The 27,075-nt window shown below is 49.0% G+C and overlaps 1 protein-coding gene and 1 long non-coding RNA gene across 5 annotated transcripts; both read right to left on the bottom strand.

The window, feature by feature from the left end:
- Positions 1–131: 131 nt before the first annotated feature.
- LOC135278336 (uncharacterized) lies at positions 132–2,424 on the bottom strand. 2 transcript variants are annotated; one of them, XR_010345852.1, is made up of 4 exons: positions 2,019–2,424; positions 1,119–1,290; positions 620–664; positions 132–480 (listed from the first exon to the last, which is right to left on the bottom strand). It is a non-coding gene; the product is annotated as an uncharacterized LOC135278336 (long non-coding RNA). The 2 variants fall into 2 exon arrangements; XR_010345851.1 differs by lacking the exon at positions 2,019–2,424 and having other exon boundaries at positions 1,119–2,011.
- Positions 2,425–2,781: 357 nt separating this feature from the next.
- LOC135278334 (serine/threonine-protein kinase PAK 3-like) lies at positions 2,782–21,067 on the bottom strand. Of its 3 annotated transcripts, XM_064384891.1 has the most exons (18): positions 20,948–21,067; positions 20,580–20,749; positions 19,695–19,766; positions 19,242–19,364; positions 18,837–18,962; positions 18,120–18,261; positions 15,875–15,938; positions 15,015–15,063; positions 13,664–13,773; positions 12,719–12,836; positions 11,785–11,884; positions 11,162–11,358; positions 10,697–10,831; positions 8,969–9,171; positions 8,649–8,788; positions 6,313–6,403; positions 5,612–5,932; positions 2,782–2,848 (listed from the first exon to the last, which is right to left on the bottom strand). In XM_064384891.1, the coding sequence occupies exons 1-14, from the start codon at positions 21,009–21,011 to the stop codon at positions 9,127–9,129; spliced, it is 1,515 nt and encodes a 504-aa protein (XP_064240961.1). In that variant the 5' UTR covers positions 21,012–21,067; the 3' UTR covers positions 2,782–2,848; positions 5,612–5,932; positions 6,313–6,403; positions 8,649–8,788; positions 8,969–9,126. The 3 variants fall into 3 exon arrangements, with proteins under 3 accessions (XP_064240961.1, XP_064240962.1, XP_064240963.1); XM_064384892.1 differs by lacking the exon at positions 5,612–5,932; XM_064384893.1 differs by lacking the exon at positions 10,697–10,831.
- Between the last annotated feature and the right edge of the window lie 6,008 nt (positions 21,068–27,075).

The raw sequence follows: 27,075 nt of genomic DNA, 5'->3' as shown, positions 1-27,075 counted from the left end.
TCATAGTAGAGGTAGTGGGCTTCCACCCTCTACTGATCAATTTATTTCAGTGGACAAACTTAGGACTTGAAGAAAACAAGTGACCAGAAGAAACCCAATGCAAATGATACAATCAACAAGGAGAGAAGGAATTACCAATAGTGAGATTTCTTTATTGTTAAATTTCAATACTATCATCTTTCAACTTTGACTTAAACTTACTAAACTTCTTTGAACTAATCCTACATTTATAAGAAATCACCTACTGCTCAGTGCTAAGATAACCTACTCTTCTGTACTAATTTAAAGAATCCTAAAAAATCTAATCTTCTAGTTGAAATGAAAAATCCTGATTTCAGAGATCTTCCATGCTGAAGCTGATGTCTGGTGCCAGTACTCCACTCACTGCTGGTCAAATTCAGAAATGCGGCTCTGAATATGGGCCAGCTTCTTGTGGAGGTACTGGCACCCACTCTTCATTTCAGAGTAGCTGGGGCTACCCTGTGAAGGAGAAAGCAAAAGAAAATCAGGGCACGCAAACACTTCTGCAGAGCTTAGAATCTGATGTCCTTTGCTTTAAAAATGCCTTGAGGCAAACTTAGCAGTTGCCATGGCCCTGCAGGTCTGGTGTCACACGTACCTGTTGTAACTGCTGATAATCTGCTAGGATTCGATAATGCAGCATCTGCAGGAAAAACAAAGAAACAAAAATAACAAATCATGAAGAATGTTTCACTGGCACCATAAAATGCACGCTTTGGTAAAACACTAAAAGTACATTCAGTCTGACTCTATAGAGATTTTCTTCTCTGTGAGCCACCACTCTTCTGGGAGCTCTGCAAAATAAATCTCCATCTCCCAGCATCACCCAAGATCTGTAATTAAGCCTCTCAATAGGCAACAGAAGGAGTCCATGCTCTAAGACTCTGCTTGGGACATCTCTCATAGACAACTGTTTCTTCATAGACAGCTCAAACAGGGGCTTTTGGGCAGGGTCTTGCAAAAATCAGACTCAGCCCAAGCAGTGTCTGAGCATATTTGCCAGTTCCACAGTTTCCCTCTGTCTCACTGAGCAGCTCCAGGGAATCCAAAACACTGCTGTGATGAAGCACAGTCTTCGTGGTTTTATCCTTCTTTACCTGATAAGCTTTGGAGCCTGGAGTCAGAGACTTCCATTGCTCCTGAAATTGTCTGAATTTCTTGATGATCTTGTCAATCTTAAAATATAAATTCCAATATTCCTCATATTCTGCATTGAAGTCGTCCTTGTAGTGCTGGCGTTGCTCCAAGGAGACAATTGCTCTGTATTTTCTAAAGGAAAAAATGAGACCATTTTTCTCTGAGTGAACTCTAAGAGAACATTTGAGTGTGTTTCTAATCCATAAAACACACATATAATTTGACACCAAGCACAGTGAAATCTCAAACACAGACAACCAAGCTTTGAGTCAGTGGCTCTGGGCCTGACAGTTTTTGCTTTCAAGCTCATGTGCATCAAGAGAATGTAGTCAGGTAACTCTGGGAATCTGCCACATTTCTATGTGGCCCATTTCTAGTTCAAAATCGCTGACATTGTAGAGGTTTCCTTCATGAGCAGGTGGAGCACATTTAGAAATTATGTGCCCTCATTTCAAATGTCAAAGGAAAAACAAACACAGCAGCTTCAGGAAGAGAAGACATAACTAAATTATAATCTCTTCCTCTGTAGGAAAAACTTAATTGAGTTACATATGACTGCAAAAATTCATCTGCAAAATATTTTTGTAAAGGAATGTATTTATGGAGATGAGTGAATTTTTGAGCTACATTCTTTTCTGCTAATGGTAAAGCAGAGTCAATGATAATATTTGATTCTTCTAGTGGAGAGCAAGTTACATCACTGACCTGGGAACTGAGGCATTTCTAATACACAAAAGGAAACAAAGCCACAAAAGCAAACTCTAGACAAGTCAGAAACTACAAGAAGAATACTCAAAGCACATCAGCTCCTAAGGAGGGAAAAACTCATTAATGCTCAAAGCCACTGATGGGAGTCAAACCTTCTTCATTTCCTTCTCCCTCAAATCAGCAGGTGTGAGGTTTATCAAGCTCATGATACAAATCCAAGATGAAGTGGCAATGAGAATAATAGATGTCACTTGCCAACACTCTCACACCAATGCTTCTGCTCCTCTGGGCCTTAAGGTCTGGTTCTTATTGGATGATAAAAACTCCCTCCACGTTGGAATCAATTCCTTCAAACCACCCTGAGATTAATTTTGACAAGCAGTAAATTGCTAACAAGTTGAAATTCAGTAGTAGGACAGACAACAACTTGTGCCAAGGATGCATGCCAGGCCTGATACACCTGACTAGCAGGATAATTTTGAAAAGAAAACCACAGATGCCTTTCCCCATTTTGGGCGGTCCCGGAGCAATGTGAGCCGGGGCCCTGCCGCGCCTGCTCCAAAGGCCGCAGATGCCCCAGAGCCCCAGAGCTGCAGGAGGCCTGGCTGCCCCTGCCAACACCACTGCCCTGACACAAGCTGCGAGCAGTTTCCAGGGCTTTATACCACACACACACTTCTCCCTCCTCTCCTGCAAATGCCATGAGGGGATGCAGCAGCACTGCTGCAGCTGAGCCTGTGCAGCTGCACTGCAGGAAGGGAGGGCCCGTCTGGGCCTAACCCACCTCGGTGTTCATCTCTGCTCTGAGCCTTGGAGGCCCAACAAAACCTGCTCAAACTCATCCTTTCAGCACAGCAAAGAGATGGACACTGCACCCCACTGAGAGTGGCAAGAGTGAATTGCTATTTGGCTCACCTCAAGTAGTCTGCTTGGTTGCTTGTTGCAGAGCATGTGGAGGCAATGGAAGGATCTTTTCTTGTTCCTGCAGAAAAGCAGAATTTTGACACTCTTCGTCAGGAGATCGTTAAAAGGCCAAAGGATCCCCATTGGACATTCTTGAGAAAAGTCCTTCAGTGCTTTCTTTTCACAATAAATTATTTAGAAGAAGCAGTAACATTTATTAATGGGGCACACACAACCCTCTCCACAGTAGCCTGTCCTGGGGTTTAGAAAGAGGGAATGGCCACTTTATCCTACAGGTTGTGCATTCCCACAGTGTTAGCCCCAGCTATATAATTTGTCATATATAAAGCATGAGGTGTCATCTGCAGAGCCATTCAATTATTGCAGCAACAGATGCAGCTTCACAAAAGACAACAGCTTGAGAGAGACCAACATTGAGGTTCTAACAAGAAATGAAGAAGGAAGCTGAGTTCTTCTCACACCATGTTTTATCCCCAATTCCCTGCCAGTTCCAGGGCCCAAAGTTTGGAGGAGTGCCTGCACTCTTGTCAGCAGGAAAGCCAGTTCCATTCTATTTGGCTTACTGGCACTAAGGCTCCAATGACCTGCAGCCAAAACAGATTAACATGGCAGGATGGGGTTGGAAACAGCTCTGCACTTGTGAATTGCCCTTTGGCTCTTTCCAAAGGCATTTGGGAAGCATTGCACACATAACCTCAAAGCCCTCTTTCCAAAGAAATGTTGAAGAGCTACGATGATAATAAAAAGAGCTGCCATAAGGAAAAGTCAGCAGAAACAGGAAGGAACACTCAGGATCTTGGTAATCTCTGCTTTCCACTTGAGGTTTTGTGCCAAGCATCAAAGACCCACAGGATCCTTTATGTTCCTTGTGAGCTTCCATTGCCCTTATTTACACAAAGTAATCTTGTTCAAACTCAGCCATTCTTGCCAATCTTTAGGCCACCTGAGCTTTAATTTTTGAGGAAAGAGCTGTCATGTGATATTCCATTTGCTTTTGTTGATTTCAGTGTTCAAACTATTACATGGTATAGCAGAAGTATAAAAAGAAGTGTAAATATAGTAATAAAGCTGGACAGAAATACCAATAGTCAGAGCATGTTCAATACAACTTGCCTTTGCTGTGAGCATTTAATTTCCAAAAGTGCAGTTGCTCTCATGGCTCAGTCCACACAAAAGCTTCAGCCTGAGCCCCAATTTGAAACACAGAACAGATTTTTCCTTCACCATCTGGGCAGAATTTTGTTACTGCCTCCTGATAAAAGCTGCTCATGTGTTTATGGATTCAAGCAGAAATCCTTCCAAAGGCTCCCAAGGTTTGCAGGTGCCGTGTGCATGTCCAGAAGAAATGTGGGAAGACCATCTCAAAGCACCTGTCTCTACAAGCACACCAGCACTTGCAAGAGGCATCTGCACACTCTAAACCTGCCTCCACGCCAAACCCAACTTGGAATCTGCAAGGTCAACCTCCAAAAGAGACAAGCCACAGATTTAACAAAGCAACTGAACTCTGCCCTACTGCCTGTGTCCCTGTCATCAGAAATCAAGTGTTCTTTATGCCTTTATGTTTAGCTTTTCAACACTGTTTTCAGTCTGTACTACTTCCACAGCTTTTGAAGAAGGAAATTCTGCAGCTGGGATGGAGAGGAACTCACAGCCCCATTCAAATCCAGATCTCCAGGAAACCACACCCCAGGTTTTGAGCCTTTGGAGTTTCCATGAAAAGGCTGAGTTCAGTGAAAAACCATGCAATCACAGAGATTTGACTGTTTCAGTAAACTAGTCTGAAATCAATGTGTGACAGGTTTGTGCATTCAGCATGCAGTCTTGGAAATCTGCTGATGGAAAAAGCGGTGTCTCAGTCAACGGTCAGTTTACTAGAAATCAAATGGAAAGAAATAACCCATTCCCTGTGGTTTTATAATGCCTGGTTCTTCATTTTAATCAGCTTCTCCCAACAGCAAGCAATTTCACATTTCTTTGTCCTCAACTGGTTTTTGCACTACTTAGAGGGAGAATTTCTAAAACTTAATGTCATTTTAGACAAGGTTCCAGCAGCACAGGTTCTGGGCTTTGCTGTTGTTGTCTTTTAAAGCAAGAGATACAATCTAATCTAATGGCAGGAAAAAAAAAAAAATTCTTGATTTTTCATGACCATACAGCAGGGGTAATGGTAGAGCAGTGATGTAGAGCAGTGCCTTTGTGTATCCAGAGCCAGCTTTCAAAGCTCCCTTGTCACAAGGTGCAAGAGCACAATTAACTATTTCCAAACACTGTCAAAGAAGGATGTTTCCATATAATGAACCACCAGAAGAGGAATATGAGAGAAGCACAGATGGCAGGAAGAAAAGCACTAAGCCTTGGCCTAGCAGAGATGAAGGTTTGGAATTAGGACACCAGACAGAAACTCCACTGTAGAGAGTGTGGGTAAGGAGAATCACTGCTTCCATGGCTTCTAGCCCAAGACGTGGGGACAGCTGTGACCACCCTGTGGATCCCCCAATCTTGGTCAGTATAAAGGTGGTACCCCCAGAGAGACTTGGGAACCCCCACCACCGAGAAGACCAAGGGTGAGGAAGGACCAGCTGGATGACAGAGGGCCCATGTGGGGATGATATCTTCCTACTGAATGTCTCTCTCTTCCCCTCACCCTGCCTCTCTTCTCTTATTTCTTTCTATCTCCCTACTTTGCATTTCCTGTTCAATAACATTTTTACTCTTGACTGTGGAAAGAGGTGCGCTTGCACCTTAATTGCACCTTAATAACCAAATCTTTACACCACAGTTATGAAAACAGGAGTCAGGGAAACCAGCACATTAATACCTTCATCGAAATCCAAGGGATGCAACTGCTTCAGTCTTCCCAATTCATTTTTCTTCCTGTTTGAATTGGGGATCTCCTCTGCACTCTGGCAGGTGCTGGGATGATGGAACTCTGAAATTTCTCTCATTTTTGCACCACATGAGTGCAGGGGGAAATGGAGCCAAAACTTGGAAGCATGTCCAAAAAGCAAAGGGATGTGGAAGGCAGAAAGAAGGAAGAAAAGTGGCCACCAGCTGCTGCCTGGACATGACTGGGCCAGTGACCAATTGTCCTCTTCTTCCTCATCACAGGACTGATAAATTCAGAAGCCAGAGGCCGTTTCTGCAACAATGACAACATAATTTGTTCATCAACCTAGGAGCAGGGTCAGCTTTTGCTCCCATTCTGAAAAGGCAGCATTTCTGAACTGGCCAAGGTTGAAAACACATCTTTCTTAACTAAAAAGAGCATTCAAACTAGCAAGTAAACTGCAGGTAAATACAGGCTCTATCTCATCCCTCCTTTCTCATCCTAGCACTTAGCAAGTCCTACTTCAAGTCTGGAGCTAAAATGCTTTGAGAGAAAGACATTCCCATTCAGGAGCTCCATCAAAACTTCCCGAAAAGGGAAGGTCCTGCACATTGACATCACAGCTTTTACACCACCAGCAAGTCTGCTAAAATTTACCATACAGTCCAGAAGGTTAAAAATGCACAAAATACCTGAGCAGGTCTTGCTGGAGCGTCTCTCTCAGAAGGTCCCAGAGATGTCACTTGACTGGTGTTGGTGGGGTTCTGAGATGGAGCTGATTTTCTGTATGGATGATCCAATAGTTCATGTTAAAAAGCCTGAATATCAACTGTCATAGTTCTTTCCATGCAAGGAAAACAGACCTTGAGTGTCAGGACTCAAGGAAACAGCATGAAGCTGAATTGAGGGAGCTTAATCAGGATATCATGAAAACATTCATGGCCCAGAGGGTGCTCGAGCATTGCAACAGGCTCCCCAAGCCAGTGGTCACTGCAGAAAGAGCTCAAAAAGCGTTTGGACAACTCTTTGGGCACAGGGTGTGATTCTCGTGGTGTCTGTGCAGGACCAGGATCCTGGCAGGTCCCTGCTACCTCAGCATATTCTAAGAATCTAGGCTTCATTTCCAGGGCTTTTTTTTTCCCGTTCTCTGAACGACTGAATATTAACTTCAAATTCTGTCTGTCTGTGTCAGTGTAGCCAGGCCAATCAGTCTGAAGGGTTTGAAATAGATGTTCCTTCAGACTGAAGGAATTCTCCTTTGGATTCCACTTGGCTACCTATGGGCAGACATTTCAGAAAACAAATCTTCATTATGGTTGCTGCATGCACACTAGAGAAATATGATTGTTCCTGAATTGGGTGTGAGCACGCAATTAGAGCTGAACAATGTCTTTTTGCACAGAGCTGAATTATTCCCTTGCCGCATGAGTTTTAAGCCATATTAATGTTTCACCAGTTGGAAACAACCAAGTATCTCCATTCATATCCAGCAAGACTTCCATTGAAAAAAACACATTTAGTGGTTTAGTCACAATATGTAAAGAGAGGGGGTCAGGAAGAGGTGGATGGCCCCTTCTTCCCTGAGAGCCAATTCCCTTTGCCCTGCCCCTTGCTACGGACCCTGTACCCACCCCCGCTTAAACCTTGTGCAGAGGACATGGCTCATATTTGTCTCTGGTTCCCCTTTGGGGCGCTCAAATAAACCTCACTGGAAGTGACCTTATAAAAGTCCTCTCTGCCTCTCTGCAGCTCCTACTATTTGAAGCAACTCAGCTGTACTGCAGAGTCACCAAGGCCTTGGTGTGCTTTCCTCGAGTGCAGGAATCTGTGCAGGGATTAAGGCCAATGCTTAGTATTCCAAGAGTGTTTACCAACTGGGCATTAGCAGTGACAAAGTGCCTGGTACTGGAGGAACATGCAGCAGAGGGGCTGCAGGCTTCCTCCTGAGAATTGCCTGCAGGGCAGTTCTATCTGGAAATGCCATATGGATGTGTCTCTTTGATGCATCTACAACTAAAATATCCAACAGGGATTTAAAAAAAAAAAAAAAAAAGTGTGGTCGTTTTCTTCTTTTGGGGCACTTTGAAAACAACTCTTCCTCTCTTATTTGTGCTGTCAACTGATATGCTCCTCCAGGAGGTCAGGCTAACCAAAATGTAGAGTTCTTATCAAACCCAAACTGTAGAAGGAACAGTAGAAGTACTAACAGTCATAAAAACAACACCAGCATTAAACCAGCCACACAGCCAATCAATTTCTTGGAAGTATTTTGTCTTCAATGGCTGGTGACAAGTCAGAGTCTAAAGGGAATCTAGGAAGCCAAGTGTTCTCATCAGTTTGGCCAGACTAGCACACACACCTTCACGGAGGCATTGGCTGGGTTGCAGCCTTCTGCTGCTTGCAAAACAATCCCTGCTTTTGTCTTCACTGCACAGGGAAGCTCAGGCAAAGCCCACCCACTCCCAGCTGCCCTCAAAGGCAAAAGGAATGCCCCAAAGTGCTGCGTGGCTGCCCCTGAGCACAACAGTGGCTTCTATAGGGATCCACAATGTCTGTCTGACACCAAAGGCAGGAGGAACATGTGCTCCAGGCCATGCTGAGGCACACACACCATGCACTGGTCCATCAGACAGAGAACACTCAGGACGTACTCAGCAGCTTCAGGCACCTCCTCAGCAGCCTGACAGCCAGCCTGCTCCCACAGCTCCAGCCTGGCTCTGCAGGGAGCATTCTGGGGGACCTCCCTCCTTCTGAGACACAGCTCTGCCTTTCCCATTATCTTTGGGCCTGCAGTGCCATTCCTGCCTTCCTCAAACCTGCATTCTGGTAGTCTCTCACCTGACCGCTCCTTTCCCTCATGGCACAAAGGTCTCTCCAGCACTGTTTACCAAGGGCCAGCAGGGAGACAAAGCCACCCAGACTGACAGAGCCCAGAGAAACAGTGCCCATAAGGAGTGCAGAGCAGTCCAAAACAACACACAAGCTCTCTTTTCACACCCTTTGCCTTTTGACTGCCTCAGCTTCGTACCTCTTCTTGGTCACTTGCATGGTGGCAACTTCCTGCTTCATCTCAAGCAGCCTTTTCTCCTGCTCCTTCTCTACCTCTGCCAGGAAGTTTGCCCATGGTGCCAGCAGCTACTGTGCCTCCAAACGCTGCCCTTCCAGCTCCTGGTGAGGGGAGGAAGACACTTTCAATGTAGTCCCAGACAAGCTCCCCAAATAATCAGTGGAAGCTTCTTGCCTCACACCACCCCCCACCAGAAAAATGCACATCAGTAGTGACTCTGTGCCCTCCAGAAATGCTGTCCTAAGCAGAAATTCAGCAGGTGGGAGAAAAGGAGATGGCACCTTCCTTTCCTGCTCTGATGGCTCCCTCTTTCCTAGCCCCTCTCTTCTCTGGATTCCTACGTGCTCTCAGAGGCTCTGTTCTCCAGTGCTGACGTGGTCCTTCTCATTTCCTTTGCTTCCTGCATTCCCTTGCTGCAGGGATGGCAGCAATCAGGCTGTCAGAAGAGGCTTAAGAGAGGCTCTGCTGATTGCAGAAATGGATGCTGCCCAAAGGGAAAAAGAAACAAAACAAACCAAATTAAAAGAGACAAAGGAAAAAGGAACCATTCTTTTCCAAACTGATTTCCTAACAGGGTCGAGCTGGATTCCTCCAGCACCCAGAAATACACAGACATGGGGCTGAGGGCACCAGCAGCACATCTGCCTTCATGTCCAGCATGCTGCTGTCACAGGCAAACACAGCCCAGAACTGCACTAGTCCATTCCTCATGGTGTTGTCACTTGCTGGGATTTTTGTCCTCCTATAACTGTGGGATTGCTGCTTGCTGTCCTAAGGATTTATTCCTTTCAGGAAAGTCAGCAGACTTATTTAAGCTCCTTTTTTCTACAGACATGGGCTCTTTGAGTGTCCAAGAGAGATATATGGCAAAAGGCACTCCTCAAGAGACTCCCAAGAGCTCTGAAAAATGTTGATCCCACGTGTTGATCTCAGGAAAGCTGGACATGCAGGTTTTCAGCAGCAAGCCAGGAGCAAGGACACAAGCAGCAGGGTGCAGATGTGCTCAGCTCTGGCTTGCAGGAAGAGCAGTGTCTGCCTCAGCACACCCCACTCCCTCCTGTGCTGGCTGGCATCTTCCTTCACAGCAGGCACAGCCAAGGAAGTGGCCTGGTCACCAGCTCCTTGTCTGCCACCAAACCTGGCAGCAAAGCCACAGCCATTCTCATCTACTTGATGGGGCAAGGCAGCACATGGGGCTGGCACAAATCCTGCACAGCTGTGCCTGTTTGGCTGGCAGAAACCTCCAAGGGTGGGCCAGGCGGGACAAGCTGGGTGCTCTCGGATGCTCACAGTGAGCTCCACCCCAGCTCCCCCATTCCCACAGACCAATCTAAAACCGCTTGGCAGGGACTGCTTTCATTGTGTTCCTCAAGCCCCATCCCCAGCATTGCAATACTTCAGTTCCTTTGCTACCAGGCAAACCTGAATACAGCACCTGAGAGCAAAAGAGGGACACAGAAATGACCAGAAGGTGCGAGCTCTCCTCTGAGGAAGGGCTGAGAGACTTGTGCTTGTTTAGCCTGGAGAAGAGCAAGCCCCAAGGAGACTTTTCAATAGTTGTAGGGGCTCCTAAGAAAGCTGGGGACATATCTTTTAGCAGGGCCAATTGCAAGAGGACAAGGGGGAATGGCTTTAAGCTAAAAGACACTCAATTCAGATTGGCTCTGAGGAAGAAACTGTTTGTGAGGAGAGTGCTGCAACACTGGCACAGGCTGCCCAGAGAGCTGGGAGGGGCCCCAAGCCCAGCAACATTCAAGCTCCGGTTGGATGGGACTCTGAGCAACCTGATCTACTTGAAGATGTCCTTGCCAGTGGCTGGAGTTCTGGGCTAGATGACCTTCACTGGGCCCTTCTAACCTCAGCAATCAAGAGCCTACTTGGCTTTCATTTGAAAAGCACCCAAAGCAGAGATTACTCTGTGGGGGGCCCATCTGATTCCCTGGAGTTTGGCCGAGGAGCAAACCCTGGCAGGGAACAGCTGTTTGGCCTGCAGCCGCTTTGCCTTGTACCTGCAGAAGTTCCTTGGCAGAGCCTCGCCTGTCCACATCCATCTGCAGGCAGCAGCCCAGAAATTCACACAAGCCAGGGGGTAGCCTGAGCTGGTGCAGATTTGGAACCCCTTGCTTGCCTATCAGGTAGCTGGCCTGAAGCAAAAGGAAACATGAGACTCTATGTGATTCTTCCATATCCTTCAGGGCTCACCTAGACCCCATCTTTGAAGCTCCAGTCTGCAGTGGCAATTTCTTGCCTACCAGATACTTAGAGATGAGCCTTCTCTCCCAAAGGAAAAAAGGTTCCAGTGCAGCCCCAGCTATTCCAAGCTGCACCAGGTCTTGCCTTGACAGCTGATGTGAGCCCCAGAGACCTTTTTTGAAGTGGCCCTTGCTGGAAGCACTTCAAGCTGTGGGAATGGGATTTTCTCTAATGGACTCGGAGCAGAAGGACACGGCTATCTGAGCACATTTGCACCTTACCTTGTCACTGGTCTCCTGCATATAAGGAGCCTCTCCTGTGGCCATTTCTATTCCCACAATGCCAAGGGACCAGGTGTCCACTTTGGGGCCGTAAGGCTCTCTTCTCACGACCTCGGGTGCCATCCAGTAAGTGGTCCCGACCATCGACCTCCGTTTCCTGTGCTCAGGGCTGAGCACAGCACAGAGGCCAAAATCAGCTGAGGAGGAAAACAAACACTGCTTCAAGTAGGAAACCAAGGAAAAGGGTTCCTCACTCTCAGTCCCAGAATGCAGTGCTGAATCAATCTGGAAAAGCAGCTGGGCTCTCCTTCCTCAGGGCTGCAGCCAAGGACATGGGCAATTGTGCAGGTGACAACCCGCCTATGACTCCTACAAAACCTTGGCTTTTCCTCATTGCCCTGAACGTTTACACTGTAACTCTCTCCCTTTGGAAGGAACACCCACAAACCAAAGTTACTCTGGATACCTGGTTGCTCTCTAGACCACTCAGCACCTTCCAGCTGCGGCCTGGGCTTGCACAGCGCTCCCTGCACTCTCAGCAGCCACTGCTGGCACCCGGCAGCCTCTCCAAAGCAGCCCCACACCGCCTCCCCGCAGCGCTGCGCCTGAGCAGGAATACCCACCCAGCTTGACGGAGCCGTCCCGGCCCAGAAGGATGTTGTCACTTTTGATGTCTCTGTGGATCACCTGCTTGGCATGAAGGAAAGCCAGGCCTTGCAGGCACTGCCAGGGGAAAAAGAAACAGGAGGCCAAAAGTTAGCCTGATCTGATTTCATCACATGCAAAAGGAGGCTGCTCCTGAAGATTCACAGATCTCCAAGGAGCAGTGAGTGCTGGCAGGAGGAAGAGCTTGCTGCTGCAGCACTAGGAGAGCAGGATCTTTCCAAGGGAAGGCATATTCGCTTTGGAGGGGGAAACATCAGTCAGTCGTTGCTCGAGACTGTCCCCTGCAAAGCCAGTCAGAATGAGCGCTGCTGCAGCGGATGCGCTCTCCCCGTCCGGACGACAAACAATGGTTTGCCAAAAGAGGAAAACGTCCCTGCCTTGGATACCAAGGAGATCACTGTCGGGCGGGAGACTGGAGGACAAGGGTTCTACGGCTGCCTCGACAGCAGACTTGGAAGTAGCTCCTTTGTCAGTTTTCAGCAGCAAGCACCATGCTGGGTGCCATGCCATCCTTTGGAGTGGAGACCTGTGGCAGATGAGTCTCTCTTTGGCTTGGCCTCTGGTTTAAAACTCTCACAGCAGCACCTTTGCACTTACAGGCAAAGAAGGCAGTGCAGAAAGGCTCTGGGCAAAGGCTTGGGGAGGCAAAGTGCAGAACAGAAAATAAAAAGGAAAAAGAGACAGAGAGTTCAATGATGGTGGATAAGAGTGAAGAACAGAGTACAGGAAGGGCAGGGACACTGGCAGGCAGTTCAGTCCAGATGCTCTTTCTTCTCTGAAGCAGAAGAGCAACACAGAAAGAAAGCTCTGAACATGGAATCACTCACTTTGCAGTGCTTTCAAAGGACTAGCCTTGTCCAAGCCTTCGCAAGCACAAGCAGGACCCCTTACCTCCCGACACACTGTTGCTATGTGTCCTACAGCCATCCTTCTCACGGTGACCACATCAGCTAAGGAGCCTCCATCCATATATTCCAACACCAGCAGGACAGCCTCATCCACAAGGTAGCTGCAAGAGGAAAGCAAGAGCATGGAGCTGAATGTGCACAGCTAAATTGCTGTGGGGAAGAAAAGACTACAGCTGAGTTTTGTTTCCAGGTCACTGGTAAATGAAGACGGAATCAAATGAAGACACACTCCACCTAGGCTAGCCAGTGCCTGCCATCTGTGCCACCTAAAGGAGGAAGGCACATCCATGGAAAAGGAGACGGCTTAGGTGGCAAGCAGGGGAAAAAGGAGGTTTAGTGAGGAAAAAGATAAATCTGGAAGTGGACACATCCCAGCAGCTGCTTCATCATCTTCAGACACAAATTGCCGCATTCCTTTCAGGAGCAAGGAGACACAGTTTTCACAGCTTTTACTAAAGGCAAGTGGGTGTGCAGCACTGCCAACACCCTTTGGAAAACCTTGCAGAAAGGACAGTCACAAACAGGAAAACAATTTCAGACCTGGCAAATTATGTGTCTCCTAGCCTAGTCTTTTGGCATGCAAGGCTATGGAAAATAGTGGGAACAGCACAAGGTACATAATCTCTGGCATGTTTTCTCCTCCAACACTTAGAAAAAATCACGCCCCAAACCAGCAAAACCACATGCAGCAAGTGAACATACAGGCTGCTGGCTTAGTAAGAGAGCCACGTTTCTGAGATCAATCTTCAAGCTGTTTATGTCAGGAAGCATTCATGGGGACAGAATGCAAACTCCTCCCATGCCTGGTGCAGGAGTGGATTGATGTTCATTGAAAGATCCATTTTCTGCCAGAGGCTAAAGAGCTTTTAAATCTTTGCCTTGCAAGTATGGAAATGAACGTTCCCAGAAAATCACCAGAACTACTTACCTTTCTAAGTAGCTGACAATATTGGCGTTCTTATTTTCTCTCATGAGCAGGATTTCTTTTAATATTCCCTCACAGCCCTGGTGCTGGAGATAAAGTTCCTTTACAGCCACCTACAATGACATCAAAAGCTCTTAGGGACAGACATGACCAGAGCCTCTTTCTCTGGCACTCATGGGCCTGGATGCCTTGTCACCTCGGAAAAAAGGGACTCTAAACCATCAACCACAAAGCGCTAACACCACCCTCTGCACTCGCAGGCTTCTCAAACAGACTTTGTTTAGCACTACTATTATCATTTACACACGCTTTGGAAGCCAAAAGTAATTTTTCTCCTGTGAAGAGATGGCTGCCAATTCAATTGTGTGCCAGAGTAAACACATACAAACATGATGGGGAAAATGCTGTCAAAAAAGAACTGCAAAGCGACTCAAGGTAAAGTTACAATCCCAGCACATCCTCACTTCTTCAGTTTGGCTTTTGCAACTTTGAAGAACAATCTTTAGACTTGAAATTATTGAATGGGTTTAAAAATGAATACCCCTTTCTGTGGTACACTATGGATGTGCCCCAGGTTCTAAGTACAGGGCTCAGGGCTTTCGGACGCCTCCGAGACCTCCCTCCAAGTGCAGTTCCTGAGCACAGCTCTGCAGCTGGATAAGGAACTACCTTCTTTAATTCCTTACTATTAAGGAAGATGGAATGTATTTCCTGAGAGTCAAAAAGAAGAATTCAGGACTTGGAACTTCTAGCCCCAAAGAGCAGCAAGACTCTCCAAGACACCACCATGCCTGGTCAGAACAGAGAGCATCTCTCTAGTGGAACACAGGATCAACACAAGGTTGTATTATTTAAGGCTCTTCATCAACTTCTTCTCATTCATCTGTGCACGTGTCTCTCTCTGTGTGTGTGTGTGTAGGTGTGTGTGTATGTGAACTAGGTTCCCTAGGACTGAAAGGCAAAACTGTGCTCCAGACAAGATCTCTCTTTCTGAAGGGCTTGCATTGTATTTTCCAACTGAATCACGTGATAGAAAACAAAATATCTGTGTCTGATCCTGGGCTTAAGAGGAATTGGGCTGGAATGATGGCCCTTGCCATCAGCTAATCTATGCATATTTATCCAGTAAGTCCAAGCTAGCGTGTCCTCTGAAAGACACCACGGCCATCCTTGCATTCATTCAGGTAGGTAGGAAGGACAAAGTCTGTCCCAAATGCATTTTGCAGCCTGCCTCTAGACAGACTGCTTCTGCAGAACAGCCTCTGCAGCAAAGACAGGCAGGCCAAAGCTCTGGCCACAGATCACATCACAGGGGAAAGCACTCAAGAACTGCAAGATCTGCATGGGCACTCACCGCTTGTCCTGTGGCAGTGTCGAAGGCCTTATAAACAGCTCCAAAGCCCCTAGAATCAGAACAGTGGCAAGAACAGAGAAGTTGTTCAGTGCTGAGGAGCAAAAGGCACCCCAGGCAGGAGCTCTCTGCTGCCTGCAGTGTCTCTAAAACACTGGGCTTTGTCTACTCTTCAGCCAAGGCACAGCAGCCCAGCAGCCCTCTGCCATGCAGAGTGTCCAAGAGAAAAGCTGGCTCCCACAGGAAGAAAAAGGGCTGCTAGAAATCTCCAATGGACACACTAGCTTATGCATGTTGGGGGGTTTTCTTTGCCTTTTCCTTCTTGTGTCTGTGCCTGTGACGTGCCTTTCCAGGCAATGAAACACACAGTGCTGCTGGGCCTTCTCACTGCTCTCTTTTCATCCTACCTGCCAAACTCAGGAAATGCCATACAGCCTTTCTTATTTTCCTGACCACTGAATATTGTTTCCAGAAAAATACTACTAAGGAATGCTACTGAGAGCTGTTATCTGACAGCTGTCTGGTGGGAAACAACACACAAAACCTGCTCTCTCAGCTTTTCCTTCCTTCATGAGTGTGGCCATATTACTTTGAATCATACAAAACCATGTCTCCTGGGAAAATAGGCAAACTGGTGCCCCATCTTGGAGGGACAGGAGGGCTTCCAGGTCCTGCTCCTTGAGGCAGCCAAGACATTGTCAGCATCCAGTTATCTTTGATGATGCCTTGTACTGCCTCAGTAGTGAGACAGGGACAATCTGGAGCCAGGCTCTCAAGATGCTTGCAGCTTGCCTGACTTCCCACATGCTATTGCACCACCAAAATTCCTGGCCCGTGGTTCTGTGGCCCGTGGCTGCACTCACCCACTGCCAAGATGTTCCCATCCAGTGTACTTCTTTTCTGGATCTTCCACACTCACCACACACCCTGAAAGAAACAAAATGCAAGAAGCAAAGTTCAAAACAGAGAGATTGAGCTTGCAGGAGATCTGAAACCCAGCTCCACTCTCTGGGGCTCTGAGCAATTTGTGGTCTTTTGGCTAACGATAACATCAACAACAACAACAACAACAGCAGCCCCAGCAAGACAGGCAGCTCTGCACAGAGTCTGATTCTCCCACACTCCTTTGCAGGGTTGCCTTGACAGGAAACTAAGCCCATGGAAAAACCATCAGAGCAGACAGAAATCAGAAGAGAACAGGCACCAAGGCAAGCGGCTGTCATCTACAAATGGGAAGGAGGGCTGAAAAATCAGCAGCCTTCATTTTCTTGGGAAGAAACACTCTCTTGGGAGATTCAGCACAAGATTACATACTTCCAAAGATTCAATGCACCCTGGGATCTGGGATGAATTTTTATCAACATCTGCTTTTTGCAGACCAGAAAGAATATTGCAAAGTGAATTCCAGGAGAGGAGGGGATGTTCCCTTTCCTCTCAGCAGTTTGCCTAAAGAATGCCTTGACATTTTCAGAGAACAGCAGCTCATGCTACATCCAAGAACAATGGCTCTAAGAATTAGAACCCTTTTCATTTAGGAGCAGGCTAAGTTCTGAAGACCACTTTGCCCGTTCCTCATTTAGTGAAGAACTACAAGTGCTGGTCTTCAGCCTGGGCTGCAGCAGCCACGGGCACTGGACTTGGCCCCTTGAACAGCACCCACGTGCCCCATCTTCCCAAAGGGCACAGCCCAGACGGGTCACAAGGACAGCGCCGCTCCTCAGGCGCTGCCGTGACACAGACACCTGCACAAAGGAGATGCTGATCCTCTCACCAGCCCAGGCAAAGCTGCAGCAACGGGGCGGCAGCTGCAACCCCACAGCTGAGGAAGTCTCCAGCCCCTGCAGGCACAGCAGCTGTCAGTGGCAGGGCAGGTATGACAAAAAGCTTGGCAAAGCCCACGAACGGCCACTGACAGCCACTGTCAAGAAGCCAGAGGCACACCCAGCTCTGTTACAAGCTGTTGACCCCACTCAAGACAGAACATGGTTGTCTTTCTCTTCAGACCCACGGAGGAGTCAATCAATCCACCTTTTGTCCCAACAGCTGATGGCAGACACTGAGTAAACTGGGCTCTGCTCTGTGCCTGACCCGTTAGTCTCTGACAGCACTGCACTGGCAGCCCTTACTAGTTGTAAGAAGCAACTCAGCTGTACTGCAGAGTCACCAAGGCCTTGGTGTGCTTTCCTCGAGTGCAGGAATCTGTGCAGGGATTGAGGCCAATGCTTAGTATTCCAAGAGTGTTTATCAGCTGGGCATTAGCAGTGACAAAGTGCCTGGTACTGGAGGAACATGCAGCAGAGGGGCTGCAGGCTTCCTCCTGAGAATTGCCTGCAGGGCAGTTCTATCTGGAAATGCCACATGGATGTGTCTCTTTGATGCATCTTCCTAGGCATACAACTAAAATATCAAACAGGGATTGTCAAAAAAAGTGTGGTGGTTTTCATCTTTTGGGGCACTTTGAAAACAACTCTTCTTCTCTGATACCTCGGGATTGTTCTAAGAATTTTAGCTTTTAGGGCACATTGAAAAGACCTCTTCCTCTCTTATTTGTGCTATCAACTGATGTTCTCATCCAGAAGGTCAGGCTAACCAAAATGTAGAATTCTTATCAAGCCCAAACTGAAGAAGGAACAGTAGAAGTACTAACAGTTATAAAAACAACACCAGCATTAAACCAGCCCCACAGACAATCAAGTTCTGGGAAGTATTTTGTCTCCAATGACAAAATTTTGTCTCCAATGACAGGTCAGGAGTCTAAAGGGAATCCAGGAAGCCAAGTGTTCTCATCAGTTTGGCCAGACTAGCACACACACCTTCACGGAGTCATTGGCTGGGTTGCAGCCTTCTGCTGCTTGCAAAACAATCCCTGCTTTTGTCTTCACTGCACAGGGAAGCTCAGGCAAAGCCCACCCACTCCCAGCTGCCCTCAAAGGCAAAAGGAATGCCTCAAAGTGCTGTCTGGCTGCCCCCAAGCACAACACTGGCTTCTGTAGAGATCCACAATGTCTGTCTGACACCAAAGGCAGGAGGAACATGTGCTCCAGCCCATGCTGAGGCACACACACCATAAAACACTGCTCGGTCACACAAGAAATCCCCAGCACGTACTCAGCAGCTTCAGGAACTGCTTCTCTCTCTCCTGGCTTGAGCGGGCCGAGCTGCTCATGCTCTGGTTTTCAGGCTGTGGAGAGGAGGCTTCTTGGCAGGATGCTGCTGCACCAGCAGCTTCGATGGCAGATCCTGCATCCACCTGGGACAAGAAATTTGTTTGTGTCAGAAAGGTGCTTGGCAGAGATGCCCCAGACAGAGCATTTCAAAGGCAAGCCCTTAGGAACAGCACTGGTGTTAGGCTGCAAGCTGAGCTGTCAACTCTTCCTCCTCAAGTCAAACCCACACAAGCAGTCAGAGACTACAGCTTGTCACAGCCAGCCGTAGAGGAGAGCGTGAAAGGAAAAGAGCAACTTTACACTTCAGCCCGTTCTGAGGACTGCAGTCACCATGGACAGGGACAACTTGCTCAGAATCTGTGTGGGTCACCATGCTTACCTGAACAAACCCCTCAAAAAACAAAGGGAGCACTAAGAGGCCAGCAGAAATACATTCACAGGATTGCTGGCCCACAGGCCAAAGCACTAGCCCTGCTGCCCAGGGCAGCAGCTGAGGTTCAGCAGCCCAGGAAGTGTTCTTCTGTCCAGCTGCTATGGAGCCCACAGAGCACGGCGGTCAGAGACATTGCCCCCATCCACTGCTGCTCTGCAGGGGAAAGGCAACAAGGGCAGAGACCACTTGTTGCATGACTGCAGTGCCTCCTGCTCTTTCACTCACCTGCTTTTCTTCAGCCAGCCTGTACTGCAGCAGGACCTTGTGCATCCTTTCCATTTCCTCTTGGTGCCTCTTCTCCATTGCCCTCATCTTTCTCTCAGCTTCCTGCAGCTCAGCCTGCAGCATGACCTTGATATTCCATCAAGAGAAATCTTACTGGCACCTGCCATCACACTCACGTTTCCTCTTTTCCAGTCTCAAAAGCACTTCTATTCAGCCACTTCTTTCTACTTCTTTACCCAGCTCTAACCCTTCCATCCCAGCTCTTCTTCCTGCTGCTCAGCACTGGAGCCTGCCAGGCTCTGTGCTTCCAGTGCGGGCAGTAGTCCTTGCCTCCCCTTTCCTCAGATCTCCAGTTCCTGCCCCCATCACTGCCCTTCCCTCTGCTGCCTGCCTACTCAGGCTCACCTGCTCATTCTGCCACTGCTCATTCAGCTTCTGCCTCAGCTGCTCACTTTGCTTCAGCTCTCTCTGCAGCTGGTACACCTTGTGGATGACACAAGCCTTCTGACGCTGCTCTTCCTGCAGCACCTGCCCACAAAGGAAGAGAAGATGGCTTTAAACTTCCCACACTCCACTTGTGTGGCAACCAAGACTGATGTGCTCTCGCTTTCCAAAAGCATTTTGTTCTCATGCTCGTATTTCTGTGGGGCCAGCTAAGAGACAATGCCACCCAGACAGACAGTGCCCAGGGAAGCAGTGCCCATAGGGAGCCCAGAGGAGTCCAAAACAGCACACAAACTCTCTTTCCACACTCTGTGCCTCTTGACTGCCTCTGCTTAGTAGCTTTTCTTCTTCAGCTTGCATGATGCCAATTTCCCCCTTCATCTCAAGCAGCCTTTTCTCCTGCTCCCTCTCTACCTCTGCCAGGAAGTTTGCCCGTTCCTCCAGCTGCTTCCGTGCCTCCACATGCTGCTCTTCCAGTTGTCTCTCCTGATCAGGGGAACAGACAATTCCTGATGAAGTCCAAGCAATGCTCCCCATAGAGAGAAATGGAAGCTTCATCCCTCCAACAACCCCCCCACCTGGAAAGTGCACGAGTCATGACTTTGTGCCCTCCAGCAATGCTGTTCTAACCCAAAATGTAGAGGGAGTGTCAGCAGGTGGAAGGAAGGAGATGCCACCTTCCTTCCCTGCTCTCATGGCTGCCTGTTTTCTAGCCCCTCTCTCCTCAGCATTTCTGCCTGTTCTCAGAGGCTCTGTGCTCACATTCCCCCTGCCCTTTGATCAAGGAAGAGCTGCACATGGACTGCAGGATGAGGATGAGGCCAGCGCCTCCATGATCCAGTCACAAGGCAGGCCACCAGCTGAAATACCAGCAGCACGGGGCCTCTTGCGTATGATTCAGGCCCAAAGACATCTGTCCACCATGGGAGGACAGAAAGCAAGGAACCCAGTTGCTGGGACTGCAGTTGGCAGCAAGGTCAGCAGCTGCCTGCTGCATGGCACAAGGCTGTGGGGAAGATCCTGCCCCTTCGCTGCCATGCTTTGGGTGGCGACCACCCAGCCTCCTGGGGAACTTGGCTGATGCCCATCCTCAACCTGTGGCTGCATATACTGTCCCAGCATTGTCCTCTGGCTCTTCACAGGCCTTCAAGTATGAGCCCTTGAAGGCCCCTGCTGCCTGGCCCAGCAACGTCTGGCCTACAGCAGATGCTTGTGGCCATGTCACATACTCAGGCTGCTCTTCTGCTGACCCAGCCCACCAAACCTGCCTGAAATCTTCAGGGGCCTCTTGTTTCTTACCAGTTTTTGCATGAGGTTCCTTTTTTCCTCTTCCTGGGCAGATTGCCAGAGTCTCAGAGCCTTGCAGCACTGTTCTTGTGCCCAGCGGAGCTGTTCAGCCATGTCTTCACATTGCTGCTGGCTGAGAGCTCTTACAGCCAGCAGCTCACAACGAAGGCCCCTCACATCCTCTGCAAACATGACACACGGCAGCAGTCAGACACTCCACAAGCAGAGCAATCTGCTGGCCTTAAGCCCTTCCAGTTTCAGGCAAGGAGGGACCTGCCCTCAGCTGCTTCACTGCTCAGAAGCCCTGGGCACAGAGCTGCCTTCGCAGCCACTGCACGGGGCAGGGCCACCAGCAGAAACAAAGCGCACCAGGCTCTCACCCAGTATCGCCTCCTTGGCCTGCCTGGCCCTGTGCACTTGGGCTTCCACAGGGCTCCTGGCCATCTCCAGCTCCCATATGTGCTGCTCAGCCTCCAGCAGGCTGCTTTGCAGGCTCTCCTTCTCTGACCTACAAGGCGTGAAGATGAAGAGCAATTGCTCCTGGCACACAGGGGCAGCTTCTCCAGTAAGATGTGCTTTAAGATCCCTACACCTTAGTACACAAAATGGCTTGCATGGAAACTCAGATACAGCAGGACTATCTTGCCACTTTACATAGCAAAGCAGGCCCCTCCAGGTGACTGGGCAGCCTTTCCTCATGACCTAGCCCAGCTCAGTTTGGTCTCAGCAACCAAAGCTGAAATTGCTGTTGCCTGACCTATCACACACGGGTGTGCCCACCAAGTATCTGCAAAGGGACAAAAGCCCAGCCTCTGCTCACAGCCCTGATCTCATCAGCACTTCCAAGTCACTCCGCAGGTGCAGGACAGAACAGGGCTCTCCTGGCTGACTCCTCAATGCTTCATGCCATTCATAGTGGACGTATAGGTACTTTGTTGGCCAGGCACTCTCTAAGTAAAAGGGACTAAAGGAATTCACCAAACCATATAGCAAAACCTCTGGCTTCTAGCAGCATGAGTAGGAAACCAGAAGTAGGTTTCTATCTGCACAAGAACTCTCTAGGAGGAGGGACAGATATCCGGTCAATTAAATTACTGGAATTGGATGAACAAGACCACTTGCTACCTTTATTTTTGGCTAACTAAGCCAGCAGTGCCCAAATATCTGGGCACTCTTTAAAAAGGAAGAAGGATCAGCCAAAAAGATCCTTGACAGGTTACAGAGGTGACTGGACAAGTGGTTAAGAATCAGTGCTCAGCAAGAATCCCCAGACACTGTCAAGAAGTCACAAGACCTTTCCCTTCTGCTGCTGCTGCTGTTTGTAAGTAGTTCTAGGTTCTGCACCATCCTTCACAAGAGTCAGCTCTGCAGGCTCTCAAGATTTTCAGCATGACCCTCCAGCTTCACCTGAAGTATCAGCGTCCTACTCACATCATTCACATCTAAGAGCCTTGAATTCCAAAAACCCCGTGTCAAACAACTTGGCAAGAAAAGATTGATGGTCAGATGCACTGAAGGAGAAAGCAAAACCAGAGGGAAACTTCTGGATTCAGCAAACATCTGCACAGTGTCCCTGGTCCTCAACTGAGTGCCAAGTTGGCTTGCTTTGCACTAGTCACAGGAATGTGCAAGGGGTCCCAAGCAGGCACCCAAAAAAAGCTTTGAGAGCTTGAGCTGGCAGAAAAGTAATATTCACATCACAGTATCCTTCCCTTTTTGCTTGTATCTCTTTGCTTCTCTGCCCAAGAAACATCTGGAGAGCACACAGCAGGCAGTAAATCCTGGCATAATGCTCACCACCTTTGTAACTACAGACCTTCAGTAATGTCCCACCCAGGGTCTCCTCCCTGCCTTTACCTGGCCTCTGCCAGCTGCTCTGAAAGGCCTCGCAGGTCCCGCTCCGTGGCTGCCAGTCGGGCTTCCAGGGCAGCGTTCTCTTGCGCCAGCACCGCCTTCTCTCTGCACACCTGGGACAGGGTGTGCCCTTGGCGGGAGAACTCCTGCAGCAGCTTCTCCAGGCCCCTGTGGGCTGGCCGCTGCCGGCGGAAAACCTGGCAGTGGGGGGGCACCATTTTTCAAGAGGAACAACAACAACAACAACACAGGCTCGGTCTTGGCTTACTGCCAGAAGCAGCATTCGGGGGAGTCTTGCTAGGACAAATCCTTCTCCCACAAGTGCTGCCTAGGAACAAGGTGAGCGTACCTTTGGCACTGCCAGAGGAACCGCTTCCTTCAGCAGATCCCTCTGAGGCTGCCATTCCTCCGCTGTCGGTGCTGCCACTTCAGACACCCTCTCTAGTGAGGAGTGGCGCTTTCTCTCAAATGCAGCCAACTCCTTCCACCTACGGCAAGCAGACAGACAAACAAGCCTTTAATTGCAACACAGTCTCCTTGCAAGACCAGGACTGCATACCATGTCCCACACAAGGCAGTCTCAGGGGCTTCCAACAGCCCTCTACTTCCACCTCAAGAGAATGCTGCAATTCCCTCCCTAGACCAGCATCTCTCTTTGTTGTTCCTGCAGGTGAAGGAGTCACCGCTGAGGAAGTCAAACAAGCTTCCAGAAGCCACAGAACACTTCCAGAAAGCTCAGGTACTCTCAGCGTAACAGCTTCCTGCCTGCTAGCTCTTACACTCCTTTCTGATTACAGTGGATACTGGACTTGTAAAAGTTCTTCTTTGGCTAAGACATGCTTCTAAGTCTAGATGAGTACTGCCACAATTACTCTTGCTTTCACTAGTGAAACAAGGAAAGAGCCTGCAAGCCATAGCTTGGGCAGGAGGTGGGGATGATTTTCCAATCCAATTATCAAAGGATGGTTAGGCTGGCAGAGATCCCAGGAAGCCTCTAGCCCAGTCTTCAGTTCCAAGCACTTGGGGTCAGCATCTGGACAGGCTGCTCAAGGCCCCATCCAGCTGGGGCTTTGGAATGTCTAGGGCTGGAATCTGCCCAAGCTCTCTGAGACACTTGTTCTGCTGCATGACTGCCTTTGCAGGTCAATGCTGTGCTCTCCTTAAGCCCAGCCTGACCCTCCCTTGCTTTTACTCTGGTCTAGTTAGGAATGCTTTTTGTCAGGGTTTAAGGAGTGAGTCCCAGAAAGCAGCTGTGCTCTAGGTTGCTCAGCAGCCAGACCTGCCCTGGGCTGCCTTCCCTCATCTGTGCTGAGCAAGTCAACAATGAGAAAGCCAAATTTGTTCTTTGACACTGGGCCTCCTAAAGCCCAGCAATGCCCACCCCTGCTCAGAGAAAGCGAGAAAGCTCAACACACACCTGAACTCCTGGGCACCGTGCACTCTGTCCGTGCTCTCCTGCCGCTCCGCCTTTCCTGTCTGGGCCCAGGAGTCCTGACTGGCAAGATCCTCTCCTCGCGGGACCTGCAAGGAATAGGCAGGGAAAAAGCACAAACAAGCAATCAGGAGCAAGGAAGTTGGCTCCTGAGAGCTGCTAGAAGCAGCAAGCAGCAGCCCTCCTGAAGACAAAAGCTGTTGTGTGGGGCTGTTTATGTGGTATTGATGTGGTGTTTATGTCCCAACTAACCCTGGAGTTGCTCTGGAAGTGTCTGAATAGAAGCAGGGAACATTTCTCTGCTCAGCTCTGCTCAACTGGCTTCCCCTCAGGATTTCAGGCCTTCAAGAGCAGCCAACAGGAACTGCATTCCAGCCCTTCACAGACAGATTTTGTCTCTGCCATGCAGAGCTGCTCAGGAGTCTTTTCAACACACTTGGGTCATGTCAAAGTTAAGGAGGCAGTGGAAGCAGTGCCTGTAGCTACCTAGATAGGGCGTGGAGAGGGGTGGGTCCCTGCAGGCAACAGCGGCTCCTCGGCACCCCACAAGGCTGTGAACTGCACCTGGGGACCTCTCTCTGCTGACAGCAGGGAGCCTGCACAGACTCTGTGCACAGAGGGGCTGACTTCCACACCAGTAGCACTAAAGGACATCATGCTACCGCTTCTCTGACACCAAGGGAAGTTCACAGTCCCTGTGAGAATGCCAGGAAAATGATGCCTGCATGTCAATTTTCAGATGCCATTTCTCATGGGTCAGTGGCTGGGCTGAAGTGCGAGCTCATGGCAGGACTCCAGCCCACAGCATCCTCAGCCTCAAAGGGCAAGGGCTGTCTGCTCAGAAACTTGCAGCTCTGCACTGCCCCAAAGCTTTGCACTCAACCAACCAAAGCTGCCACTGATTGCTGTAGGATGCTCAGGCCCTGGACTGACAACGCCTGGAGGTTTGTTGTCCTTTGTGTCCCCTTTAGCCTCTGGAGGAAGAGAGCGAGCCAGAGGAGGTTCTGCTGCTGCTGTGGTGCTCTGCAGACAGGCAGCAGTGTGAGGGACAGGGAGTAACCTGTCATTTAGAGCCTGATTTCTCCTGAGCTCTATTCCCAGCTGTCCTAAGCACAAGTCATGAATTTGGGTAAAAGTGAGATGCTCAGGCATTAAAACTCAATTAAAAAGGGCTGATAAGGCTAATGTTTAGACAGGATTGTGCATGTTTCTGCAGGAGATATTTCAGGCTGGCTACAATCAGCATGCAGCCTCCTGCCTGCAAAGCTTGACTTCCATTAGTTAAAACCTCTTCAGTGGAAAAGGAGGAAAGGGATGGAATCCTTCTGGTAGTGTTCATACAGGCGCTGATGTGGCCTTTCTTTCAGCTTGCCAGGCTGGCACTCTACTGCAACAGGCCAAGCCCACAGCTTTCTCCACACTCCTCAGACACCAGGAATGTCAAGGGTGCCCGTCCCACTCACCGAAGCGCGCGCTGGACTCCTTCCACCTCTGAGGCGAGCTGCCGGGGGCAAGGGAAAATGAACCAGGTGCTGTTAGAAAACTCTTTGTGCTGAGGAATCCCACAGAACAAGTCCCCCCAAGCAGAAAGCATTCTCCTTTCACAACATCCCTCCAGGAGCAGCACTTCTTTAACACAGCAAGCAAGACTGCAGGCCAATACCCTAGGCTGTGTCTACCTTTTGCTCAGCTTTGCCACTAAGGAACTAGAAACTTGGCCGTGAAGATGCAAATTGTTCCTTAGCAGGCAGTGCCTACATTGGAGCTCATTGTCCAGCCTACAGCTAAAGCAGCTTTTTTCTCCTCTCTTTCCTGGACTTGTTTTTTTGTTTTGTAAATTGCATGAAGCATGTCCCACACAGTTGCTGTAAACAATTCCCTACAAAAGCTTCCACCAAACCCCTCTCAGCACTTGCAGTTCTGTTGGGACACAGCACAGGCCCAGCTCTGGGCTTCAGGAGCACACACAAAGTGCTCGGCAGTTTGCCCTGCAGCGCAGAGCCAATGGCTCTTGGAGCACACAGAGGGGGTCCAGTTAGACTGGCACATCCTTTAAGTATTGAATGCAATCCAAAGATGCTTTTCCTCAGTTCTGCAGAGACCTGCACAGTTTTTAGAAGGATGCATGCAAGGCTCTCCCAGTCTGCATTTTGGAGGTTCCTACACCCTGCTGGGCAAGAGACACCCCCTTCTCCAGCTGAAGCTCTTGACAGGAGCTTTACCAAACATATGGCATCTTTATGCCATTTGTGTCCCAACGTGCTGCCCCAAAGGGAAAAAAAAACTTCTATTTACCAGCCAAACGAAGAAAAGCTTTCCGAGAAGCCGCCAATGAAAAGGCGCTGCTGACTGCTCTACGGACTCGCTCCATCCTTTGAGCAGGGCTGCTCGAGTCCGTAGGCCAGGAAACAAAAATGGAAAAAAACCCCACTTGCACAAGTCCTGGGACTGTGCAAGTAAAAAGGGGAAAAACAGGACACTTGCATGAGTCCTGAGACTGTGCAAGTAAAAAGGGGAAAAAAAGGACACTTGCACGAGTCCTGAGACTGTGCAAGTAAAAAAGGGGTAAAACAGGACACTTGCACAAGTCCTGAGACTGTGCAAGTAAAAAGGGTAAAAACAGGACACTTGCACCAGTCCAAGGACTGTGCAAGAAAATACAGAGACAAAAGGAACACCGGCCGTAATCTGAGAACAGCTCAGACGAGGTGATCCTCCTGCAAGGAGCACGCCAAGAGCTGCTCTGGACGCTGAGGCCTTGTGGGCACCAGGAAAACCTCCTGGTGACAACGCTGTGACGTGGCAGCCCTCTGCTGACATCACAATAGCAGCTGCTCTGGCTTGCTCTGTGAGTTCATGCAAGGCAACCAAACCTTCCCTACAGCTAACACAACAGAAAAGCCCAGAAAGTTCTCCTCTGCCCCAAAGCAGCACAAAACCCCCTTGCAATCCATAACCCACAGCTCAAAGGATCCCAGAGTAACACAGAACAGGCACCAAGCCCATTCACCCTGTATGCCAAGCTGAACACTCAGAAAGAGCCAGCATGTGAGGAAGCCAAAGGCAATGTGCCCTTTTGCCCAGCAGTGCTTCTGATTAAAACCAAGAACATTTGCTTATATGCTGTGGATGAAATTGTGCTTTGCTAATATCCTGGAGAGTTCACTCAGCTGGAATGCCTGTCATTCCCACCCATTTGCTGCATGGCTAACATCAACCAGC

Source organism: Passer domesticus, chromosome 11 (genome assembly GCF_036417665.1).
Source record: "Passer domesticus isolate bPasDom1 chromosome 11, bPasDom1.hap1, whole genome shotgun sequence".
In the NCBI taxonomy this organism is placed as follows: Eukaryota; Metazoa; Chordata; class Aves; order Passeriformes; family Passeridae; genus Passer; species Passer domesticus.
Note: the sequence above shows the minus strand (reverse complement) of the source record. Positions and strands in the feature narration are given on the sequence as shown.